The 11,238-nt window shown below is 51.7% G+C and overlaps 1 protein-coding gene across 1 annotated transcript; it reads left to right on the top strand.

Moving 5' to 3' along the window:
• Positions 1–4,595: 4,595 nt before the first annotated feature.
• Eif1b (eukaryotic translation initiation factor 1B) lies at positions 4,596–7,405 on the top strand. Its single transcript, XM_041677295.1, has 4 exons — positions 4,596–4,905; positions 6,100–6,263; positions 6,558–6,659; positions 6,964–7,405. Exons 1-4 carry the CDS (start codon positions 4,875–4,877, stop codon positions 7,006–7,008), a joined length of 342 nt encoding a protein of 113 aa, XP_041533229.1. The 5' UTR covers positions 4,596–4,874; the 3' UTR covers positions 7,009–7,405.
• The last annotated feature ends 3,833 nt before the right edge of the window (positions 7,406–11,238 follow it).

Raw genomic sequence — 11,238 nt, 5'->3', positions numbered from 1 at the left:
TTCTGCAGAAGACACGGTGTCCATGAACTGCCTCGGCCTTGAATCAGAATCGCCTCCCGGGAGACTCAGCACACAGCTCCTGGAAAAAACTTCCAACAAATACAAGGCGGAGAGCGAGTGCCGTCATCATAGCACTCTGAGGTGGGACATCCCGTGTTCTCTTCATGGGAAACAGACCTGTCATGAGGCTAAGTCCTTACAGTGCTAATGCCTGGATGTGGGCATGATCCCTGTTCTAACTCTTCAGCTTTGAACCTTAAGTTCCACATCGTAAGCCTGGGTGGTGAGGACTGCCTGTAGTCTCGGGGCCCAGGAGTACCACAGGTTCCAGGCCAGCCTGAGCTGAATGGGGAGACTTTGTTACGACTGGTGCAACCCACAAACAGGGCATTTGGGTCACGTCTGTTCATTCCACAAGCCAGTGGGTTACCTCTCCCCGCGATGTCCATGAAAGTGATGACTCCTCGTGGGTCAGTGGAGTGATTTAACCTCTGGGGAAATGTGTCCTGCTGAGCATATGGCTGAGTGAGAAGAAAGACATCGGTCCTGGAGGCTAGCTGAGCTGCATCGGGACACAAAGACAGAAGGCCTCTGGAGCTGCACCCCATCCTGACTCACAAGCCCACATGGCTCCATGGGAGGCAAGAATTGGAAGAGATGAGGGAGATAGAGGACACAGGAGGCCACGGGGCAAATGAAGCTGCAAGTCTACCCTGAAGGAAAACATTTAATTGGGGCTGGCTTACAGTTTCAGAGGTTCAGTCCATTATCAGCATGGTGGGAAGCGTGTCAATCAATGCACAGACAGACACGGTGCTGGAGAAGCTGAGAGTTCTACATCTGGATCTGCAGGCAGCAGGAGGTGTCTGTGTCACTAGGCCTAGCTTGAGCGTAGATGACCTCAAAGCCCACCTCCACAGTGACACACTTCCTCCAATAAGGCCACACCTCCAAATAGTGCTACTCTCTGTGGACCAAGCATTCAGATGCATGAGTCAGTGGGGGTCATTCCTACTCAAACCACCACAGAGGATAAAAGGTGAGACATGTTTATGAATACGACCTGTGACCATACAGTCTTGTCTACTGATCAACATGACTCCATGGTTAACAGTAGGCAGGGCTGGGAAGATGGCTGATCAGTGGTTAACTGTAGGCAGGGCCAGGGAGATGACTCAGTGGTTAGCAGTAGGGCACTGCTCTTCTTGAAGACCAGGGTTTGATTCCCAGCATCCACATTAGCTGTAATTCCAGATCCTGAAGGGTCCGGTTAGAGAAGAGTCTTGGGGTCATGTTGTAATAAGGGAGCGGCGGGGCTGCGTCCCCGGCACCCCGGCCGCCTGGCTAGCTTATGCCCCGAAATAACAACACACAAACTGTATTCTTTTAAACACTGCCTGGCCTATTAGTTTCAGCCTCTTAACCCATTTCTAATAATCTATGTAGCACCAGTCTTACCAGGAAAGATTCAGCATGTCTGACCTGGTGGCTTGCTTCATCGCGTGCGTCTACCCGGGAGAGGGGAGCATGGCCTCTCTCTGAGGCTGAGGCATCTGCCCCTGAGCGCTGTCGAGTCTGAGCTCACTTTCTCTTCCTCTCAGCATTCTGTTCTGTTTACTCCTCCCACCTATGTTTTAACCTATGAGGCCAGGCAGTTTCTTTATTACTTAACCAATGACCTTCCTCCATCAGGGTCAGCATGGAACACACCCAGACATCAATTTTTCAGTACCCTGGACAGACAAGCAGGGGTGTAGGGCACAGCCTCTGAATCAGGCAAACGCAGCAGAGGGTGTTTTTGCAGGACTAGGTTAGGGAGAAAAGATTGAATCTGTGCTGGGGTGAGTTGGTAAAGTCCTGGTGGGACAGGTGAGCTAGTGTAGCCAAATAATGCATTTTGACTGCTGGACCTTGGTGTTTTAGTCAGGCGTAAGGAAGTAGCCAAATAAGGGCAAAGACCTTGATGGCTAACTTTAGGATGTAATCTAACGGTTTAGCAAGGGAGAGGGCAAGACCTGGCGGTACCGTGTTTGCATGCTTGGGCCTGCTACCCCTTCACTGACGGTACCTCTGGTCTGTACAGATACCTGTACTCATATGCATATACCTACACAAACAAACACGCATATACATGATTAAAATAGTAATGAGAAGCCAGGCATATTGGCACACACTTAATCCCAGCACTCGGGAGGCAGAGGCAGGCAGATCTCTGTGAGTTCAAGGGCAGCCTGGTCTACAAAGTGAGTTCCAGGACAGCCAGGCCTGTTACACAGAGAAACCCTGTCTCAAAAAAAAAAAAAAAAAAGAAAGAAAATAAAAACAATGAACACTAAAAATAATTTTATTTAAAAAATAATCAGATACTTCTTCCAAGGTGGAGTTTTCTGTGTTCTCACCAACCAATCTGGAGCCAGGTGCATCAGTTAGCCACCTTGAGAAGGCGATATCAAGACAGAGGAGGATATGCAACAGGTTTGGGGGTCTGGGAAGGCACTGTGAGGCAGAGAAGCTGGAAGTGGTGGCCCTGTGAAGGAGAGAGCGAAGAGACGGAGTAGGAATTGTAGGCTTCTGTGCAAGAGAGATTCAGCTAGGCTGAACGGGAGTGTTGAGCCCCTGAGAGGAACTCCCATCTCTCTCTGTAACCAGTCTGCATTCTTATCTTTTATGTGGGTCTCAGTGCCTGGCCGGGAACAGCCCGTGCAGAGCTTGGCCTTGGCAGGATGCGGCGCTGAATTCCGAGTGCAGCAGTCAGGGATGTGTGTGGACTGAACTCACTAAAGAGAGACGGCTGAGTCACTAGTGTTGTGGTCACAAATCCTGTATGGGAGACAGTCTGGATGGTCAAGGATCCAGGGCTCTAATCACACACCATGAGTACCAGACTTAAGGTACAAATGAGTGAACCCCAGCACTGTGTCTGCTGCAGGCTAACTGCCAGGGTGGCTGCTGGCTACATCACAGTGTCCCCTTTATGAGGAACCAAGAGAAACAGCTCCTGTGGCCAAGAGTCAGGCAAAGCTATTTCTCCTGGACAGCCGGTGAGTGCTCTCCCTGTGGACACGTGGGTTTTCTGGCTGACTTCCTGTAGTTGTTACTACATGGATGCTAAGACCTTGGTTTGGAGTCTACCTCTAACCTCAGGAACTTTTCTTTTCCAACTATCACCCTTTATCTTCCCGATATCCTTAGTGCACACTGCTGTTCTCTGTGACCCATCTAGGCTCCTTGCTGAAATACAGCCAGAAATGACCACCTTACCCAAGCTGTTACCACTTAAACCCACATTTTTAAATACTTCAGTTTATTCTATAAAAGCTTGAGATTCTCTGGATTGCAAACAATGTTGTCTCATAGAGATCAGATTTAAGCTTCATATAAGCCACACAACAACTACCTGTAAGTTATATGTAAGCTACACAAAAGCTGTAAATTACATGAAAGTCATGGTCAGAAGAGTCTTTAACCTGTCTTTATTAATCGCTTGGCTAAAAAAAAAATTGTAGCTCCTGGATACCTCTGATGCAAGCCTTACTTCTAAATGGAAGGCTATGTTCTACTAACTGCTGTAATGATAGTGAGGCCTGGAAGAGTTCAGAGAGAGAGAGAGAGTGTGTGTGTGTGTGTGTGTGTGAGAGAGAGAGAGAGGGGGGGGGGGAGCACTGTGCCCACAGAGTCCATAAGAGGGCGTCAGACCCCCTGGAGCTGGATACAGGCAGTTGAGAGCTGTCCCTCATGGGTTCTGGGAAAGAAACCGTAGTCCTGTGAAAGGAGAGCAAGCCTGTGCCATCTCTCCAGCCCCAGATTTCAAGGAATTTTAAAAGCTTCTGTGTTACTTTTTCTTCTCTGGCCTACCTACCCTTGGGTCCATCTGAGAAACCATGCACTATAGAGTGGTAATGTACATTCAGTAAGAAAAAAGAAGAAACATGCATTTTGCATATCCTGTGCTTCTTATAGAGACTGCTTTGTCGACTACTTACTGTATTGGGGCATATATGTCTTGCATCAGGTCCCCAAAAATTATTCTAGAACGAAGTCGATAGGCTTGGGCCACAGAGAGATTAATAATACCTAAATTTTATTTTTAGTCTACTACTTTGGTCTAGAAAGCCTGTCTAGGTGATGCATAGAAGAGCCAACTCCCCACTGTCCGCCGATGTTTGTGCATGGTTCCTCTTTACTTCACCTAGTACCAGGCACCTGTCCCGCTCAGAACCTGCCCTGGACCAGGAGGCCCCGCCAAGGAGAGGTCGGGCAGGTTTTGTAGCTTATTCGTTCCACGCACACCTGACTCAGCTAGAGGCCAGATCGTGACACCCGGGACAAACGAGATTAAGTCTGCAGCATCCGAATCACCTGGAGCTTGTTAGAATTGCGGATTCCCAGGGGGCACCCACACACGTTCTGCGGGAACCCTGGTGGGTAGGGTTGACGGAGGGCAACCGGAGAAAGAGCGGCGCGGCCCCCGAGAGCCACGAGTCGAGACCGCGGGGGGCGCGTTTCTCGCCTGCACCCGGAAGTTGCCCCGGCCGGCGCCTCGGCCAGGACGGACCGCGGCTGCCCGCAGTGGGCTCCCGCCCGCCTGCTGCCCCCGGCGCAGCGATCGGGGCGGGCGGGCTGCACGCGCGGTCACGTGGCGGCGGCGCGCGTAGCTAAATACGCGGCGCCGGCCATTTTGTGCGAGAAGCCGCAGCGCCGCCTCCCTGCTCGCGCTCCGCTGCCGCCGCCGCCTCCTCCTCTGCGTCCTCCTGCGCACCGGGCTTCCGCCGCTTCATTGATTTCCGTTTCTCGCCGCTGCAGCCTCCTGACACGGTGATCCGGGCGGGCCCCGCAGGAATTTTATCCCCTCACCGGCCTCACACTAGTGTCGCATGTCCACTATCCAGAACCTCCAATCTTTCGGTAAGGTCCAGTCACCGGCCGCCGCCCGCGTCCCGCTGGGCTTTGTCTCGGCGCCCAGAAGATGGCGACGGGGCTCCCAGAGACCCTGGCTACGGGGACGGCTCCCTCCCGGCCTCAGACCCGGCCTTGTCTGGCTCTGCCAGCCACAGGAGGCCAAGGGTCCGGCCGGGGGCTTGGGGAACTTGACGCAGGCCCGAGGACGTGGGCCTCGGGGACTCACAAGGTTGGGGGACATGCTGGGGCCGCAGAGAGACCAGCCAGAGGCGGGGAGACTTGACACTGAACGGGAGGCCGGGGGCTTCGGAGACTTAGAGGAGGATGGAGTACTGCAGGCTTGCAGAGACGAGGGTTTGCCAGGAACCTGACACTGGCGAGGGAGGCAGGGACTCACTTGGGGCCTCGGGGCTGGCCAGGGCTCTAAGGAGACTGGAGGGTGGGGCTCAGAAGCTGGGGAGCTTGACAGCTTTCAGGCTGCTGGGGGACCCGTGACTCTCAGAGGACTCACAAGTGGGGGGGGGGAGGCTCAGCCCTTGCTGGGAGACTAGGGACCCTCAAGGGTTAGGAGATCTAAGACTCCAGTCAGCAAGGAAGATAAGGATCAGGGTGGGGGGTGGGGTGCCTGAGGGACCAGCAACTGGCAGGAACTGGGGGCAGAGCTGGCCCCAGCTGGTTTTGAGCAGCCCTCAGGTGGCTGATGAAGCTGCGTAGATACAGGCCTCTGATTTGGGTGGAAGTTGTCTTGTTATCTCTGCTTGCCATAAGTTGTTGCTCACACCTCTTGAGAGAGCATGTCTGTATATGTTTATTTTGCTAGGCTCAGTTCCTATGTTAACTGATTGGGGTGGGTGGTTTTGAATGTGTCTGTTGTCGGAATATAATGGAGATGCCAGATGACGCACGTTCTTGTGGTGGCTATATGAAATTAGGTTTTCATAAACGTCTTTTGTCTCATTGGAGGGTGCCTTCAACAGTGGCGTTGTCTTTTTAAGCTTGAATATTGGCACACACAGCAGGCTTAGGCCTTTCTCGTTTGGAAGACTTAGTATTCCAGTGAGCCCATCCTTCCCTGCAGAAATGAAGCCACAGCCCTGGACCCACGGCCGCAGCCATCTAGATCTGTAGGGACCATCTTCCTACATAGTGCTTCCTAATTTTTTTTTTCCTGCTGTGGATTTTTTTCCTGTCCCTCTGCAGACCCCTTTGCTGATGCAACTAAGGGTGACGACTTACTCCCGGCAGGGACTGAGGACTACATTCATATAAGAATCCAGCAGCGGAACGGCAGGAAGACGCTGACCACTGTGCAGGGCATTGCGGACGATTATGACAAAAAGAAACTTGTGAAAGCCTTCAAAAAGGTGATGACGTCAGGAGCAGGTGGCTACTAGTGCATAGGTCCAGGGAAGCTGCTTTGTTCTCCATCTCAGACTGGGGCTTACCTGGCTCCTACACTGAAGTGTGAGCCGTGTAGTTGCTGCTGTCTGCCCTAATAGAATCCTTCGTGTGGCTCCAGATTCATTTGCATAGACACTGGGTTCTGGAGGGCGGGAGTCCTAGAGGGCACTGCTCTGTGGAGCAGTCACCCCAGCTGGAGCAGTGACATTTGTCCTGGGAATGTAAAACCTTTGTGCATTTGACTTTGTGTGTCGTAGAAATTTGCCTGTAATGGTACTGTGATTGAACATCCCGAGTACGGAGAGGTTATTCAGCTGCAAGGTGACCAAAGGAAGAACATTTGCCAGTTTCTTTTGGAGGTGAGTGACTGGGTGCTGTGTGTGACCTTGAGGTTGCTTCTAAGAACTAACATTTTAAAGAGACAGCACTCCTTTCCTGCTCAGTAAAAAGCACACAACTGGAGTAAGCGGAGTGACGGAGACAGGTAGGGGCAGTACTGGCTGGGAACGATATGGCCTGTGAGGCTCAGTGGCCTGGAGATGGCTCGTGCGCAGGTGTGCAGGGGTGTGTGGGCTGTCAGCTGTTGGTGGCTTGTGGTGTGGGGCTGTCGCTGCAACTTGCTGGCTGCTGTTGTGATCCTGCTGAGCATAGTTTTACTTACAGGTTGGCATCGTCAAGGAGGAGCAGCTGAAGGTTCACGGATTCTAAGATGAACCCAAACGTGTGGCGAGTTTCTTAACTGGTTTTGTTCCCTCAACCCGGTTTGGCTGCCTCGGGAGATGACTCTCCTCAGTAAACGACGGACTTTGCATTTATTTAATCATTCAAACTCGCACTCACACCTGCGTGCCTGCAGGAAACACGGGGTATGTAGGCTCCTGAGTCATAAGAAAATCGCAGTCAGGTGGGAACAAAGCCCGAGTTCATCCTAACATGTTTCCAATGGAAAAGATTTTGTTTTGAGTGTTTATTGTTCAGTTTATTTTCACTTAATTATTACATGTTTTTGTTGTTGTTGTCGTTGTATTAAACCGTGTATGTTGCAGCTTAACAATAAAAAGGAGAGTCTGAGTCCTTTTGTGAGCTCCCATGCTCCCACATCTCAGCCAGTTCCTCACGGTTGTGTTTTCACTTGCTGGTTCAGGATAAGGAGGGTCGTGAACTGTCACTTGTCCCTGAAACCTCAGCTGCAGATTGTCAACAGGTAGAGAGCACTGTTACAGCTGCCCCGATGATTGCCCATCCCGAAGAGACGCCTGTCTCAGCACTGCCTTGTGGGTGTGGGTGGTGCTGCCTACTATCTTCAGGGTGGGTGGTTGGGCTTTGGGTTAGCACTCCTAGAGTGCTGGATAGTGACAGAGTTGAGGGCCAGCCAGGCAGCCATACTTCTGCTCTGCACCCAAGGACGTGATTGGACCAGGGGTGGTAGTGGGCAGCTCTTCATCCTGCGTCCTGGTGTCTTGTCAAACAGTGATTTTTGTTTGGCAGAAAAATTATGCCATTGAGCCAAAGCAGAGAAAAGCATTGTAGTGTGTCCTGCGTAGTGCAGTGGGGTGGCTGTGTCTCAGTGTCAGTCCCTGCACCTGACCAGCCCTGCGCCCCGCCTCCTGTGAGCGACTGGACCAGAGTATGTAAGGCTGTCCTGAAATTCAGTATGTAACCAGCTGCCTTTGCCTTATCTTGTAACTGATTTTTTTTAAGCCAGCCCCCTGAGTTCTGCGATTAAAGGCATGAGTAACCATGCCCAGCGTTTCCCAGCCTTGTAAGAACTGTCCTGCAAGTGGTAATGGCGCATGCCTTTAACCCAGCACTTAGGAGGTAGAAGCAGGTGAATCTCTGAGTTTGAAGCCAGCTTGGTGTACAGAGTGAGTTCCAGGACAGTCAGGGCTACACAGAGAAACCCCATCTTGGGTTAAGGGGGTGGGGGGGGGACCCTGTCCCCCAGCTTCTCTGTCTTACTGTTGTCTGATTCTCCCTACGGCTGAGGACTGTAAACCAACAGCCTCAGCTTGCAGCAGAGCCCTGTGTGAGCGCATTTGCTGAGCAAGCACCTAGAAGATTGGCTTGTATTAAGCCAAGGCAAGCCTCCAAGCTGGGAAGAAAACGACACCTGACTGGTCTCAACTGAGAGCAGCTGGGCTGTTAAAGGGCCGCCTGTTCCCTCCTGAGAAGTATGACCTATCTTTGGATTTCCTTGGTGTCTGTTTTCATGCCTAACCGCCCCCCCCCCCCCCGCTTTTGTTTCTCACTTGTCTTTTGCACGGTGTTTGCAGGTTTACAGAACCAGTCACAGGATAAGTGGTGACCCGGTCAAAACAGCCAGAGAGCCAGGCCTCATTGCCTCAGCTCGACAGAGACCAAAGGAAGTGAGGGCTCCCCAGGCTCAGTCTTCCTGTGGAAAAATAACCAGCTGCATTCTGTCTGGTGCTTTATGCTTCAGGGTACAAAACAGTAGTAACAGGTAAATAAATTTGTCCCTGGGCTTTCAGGCTTGATAGAGATCCTAGGAAAACCATAACGAAAGGAGAACTTTGAGGCCCAGTCTAGAGTAGACAGGTCCCTTGGCCTGTCAACCTGGCACTCTGGAGGCCAAGGCAGCAGCCTGCCCTGCCTACTAAGGGACTTCATACTGACGGGCTGTTCTCATAAGAGGGGGCGGTGTCCGACAGAGAAGGAACAGTTCCATCCCAGCCATGATGGCAGTTCCCCAAAGAACTGGAGACACTGGGGGTACATCTTGTGTGTCACCAGCTGGCCTCCAGCTGAAGGAACGAGTGGGTGCCTACAGCCCAGGAGACGTCTGCTCACCAAGCACGCTCCACAGGCATCCTAGTAAGTGAAGGGCAGTGTTCACTGGCAGTCTGTGGGTAGACCCTGCTTATCAGGACACACGGAGTGGGGCAAAAGCGATGCCTGAAGGGTTGGCACCCGTGCCGGCAGCTGCCACACTGCCCTTGGGTGCTCTAAATCCCAGGCACTAAATGACATGCCTGTGGGGATCAAAATGGTGAATTATATTCAGCATGAGTCAAACAGGCGGATTGCTGTGGCCCATAGCTCTGCTCTTGGCCGCCAACAGCACCAGCTTGAGTCTCCTGCCTCATCCTAAACTAGCGAACAGACTTCGCACAAGAAGCAATCCCAGATCTCGGTGTGGTGACATGCTTGGAGCTCCAGCACTTGGAAGGTAGAAACGGGATCAAGAGTCTAAGGCCAGCCCGGGCATCTGGAGACCCTGTCTCAAACAGCAATTACAGAGAGCTGTGTCATTGTGTTACGGTACCAAGAGTCTAAAGTGAGTGTCTAGGTGCTGACAGACTTCATGCAGGGCTCCGTTGTGACCTAGAAAGAACACAGAAGGGTCTCCGGGTCTCATTGTCATAGAAGGAAGCTGGTTTTAATGCTAGTTTGCTCTCACATATTCTCCCTGAAAGCGGCCCTTGAAGCCTACCGGGCAAGACATGCAGTCTGGGGAGCAGAGATACGATTCTCAGTCCATGCTAGCCATGACTGTGTGAACTTATCTGGAAGGAGACAGTATCCCGTGAAGTCAGAAAAGGCCCTCAGTCCCTGGTCACCAGCATCCAGTCCGAATGAATTCATGTCATTGACTGGTTAGAAGCTGGGGGAGTTGACTCACATCGGGAAAGAACAGTGTGAGCACTATTGGCATTGCTACCCACTTGGGAGGCCACGGGTGTTAAACTGGGAAGGTTAGGTACCAGGGACAGATGCAGTTAAATGCAGGAGATGCTTATAGCGAGTAGTGAGCCATCAGCACCCTCTCGTGGGCACCTAGAGAATCGTGACTCTTGGCATGTGCACAAAGCCAGGACTTCTGTTGTCGGCCAGTGCTCGTGGTTGTTACACACTGACCTCAGCCAGTCCTTTTCCACAGTCCATAAAAACAATTTGAACTTGCTGTCACTTTGGAGAAACCGTAGTGTTTACACAGCCTTACCTGGGGGCCTACAGTCACGGCGCATGCTCGTAGGAAGTGAATGCTGTGTCAACAGAGACTTGTTTATCTCCTCTAGTGACTGAGGCTTCTGATTTGTCAGTAGTGAATAGATAGACCCTAATATAGTGCGCCCCAACTTAACCCTGAGCAGTTTGACACCCTGAACAGCGCCCCCCATTCAGACCTGTCAGGCCAACACAGGCTAACGTGTGCTGTCTGAGCACACCCACATAGGGCATTACCTGAAGGATTTGTCTGGGAATCTGACAGGATACCCTTAAACCAAAGACCATAATACTCATGGCCTTCCATTTAACACAAATCAGGAACCAGAAAGATGGCTCTGTGGATAAAGGCACTTGGCTGCTGAGCCCGACAGCCTGAGTTCAGTCCCTGGAACCCACATGGTAGAACAGCATCAAGTCCTCCAGTTCTGCACATGCCTCCAGTAAGTAAATAAATGTGTGTGTGCATACATAATGTACTCATACAAACACATACACGCATACATATATACATACACACACACATATATATGAACATGGAGACCTCTGGAATCCCAGCGAAAATCGGGCTCCTCCTGGAAATGATACTCGAGGTGCTGGTTTCACTGGAGCCAGCAGTGGCAAGGTGACCCTGTTTCAGGAGCCCCCCTGGGGAATCTTAAAAACATTACTAAAGTAGTAACCCTAACCACAGACCCTTGGAGCATCCACACAATTTGAGCAGGCACTGGTCCTCGCTGATGAGATTTCAGCATTCACCCTCTCTCTTGTCCAGCCCCACTAGCATCCATTCCCATCATCGTCTACACGCATCGTGGCCGCAGAGATCCACAGTTACACCCTTGCAGGTGCTCCTCCCACCCTTTGCATTCACGCCTAGGTCCTGGGTTTGTGTCTCAACACGGCCTGCACCTGCAATCCCAGCGTTCAGGAGGAGAAGGCAGGAGGATCAGGAGTTCAAGGTTATACTCC

This window comes from Microtus oregoni, unplaced genomic scaffold, assembly GCF_018167655.1.
Source record: "Microtus oregoni isolate MIOR12 unplaced genomic scaffold, Mior012 000028F_ref0000031, whole genome shotgun sequence".
NCBI lineage: Eukaryota > Metazoa > Chordata > Mammalia > Rodentia > Cricetidae > Microtus > Microtus oregoni.
The sequence above is the reverse complement of the archived record's forward strand: the minus strand, read 5'-3'. Positions and strand labels throughout refer to the sequence as shown.

Bases quoted from the DNA above. Each gene is read 5' to 3' on its own strand.
- Eif1b (XM_041677295.1), top strand. From the start codon at position 4,875: ATGTCCACTATCCAGAACCTCCAATCTTTCG. The intron at 4,906-6,099 runs GTAAGGTCCAGT...GTCCCTCTGCAG, and splicing joins CCAGAACCTCCAATCTTTCG to ACCCCTTTGCTGATGCAACT. The intron at 6,264-6,557 runs GTGATGACGTCA...TGTGTGTCGTAG, and splicing joins TTGTGAAAGCCTTCAAAAAG to AAATTTGCCTGTAATGGTAC.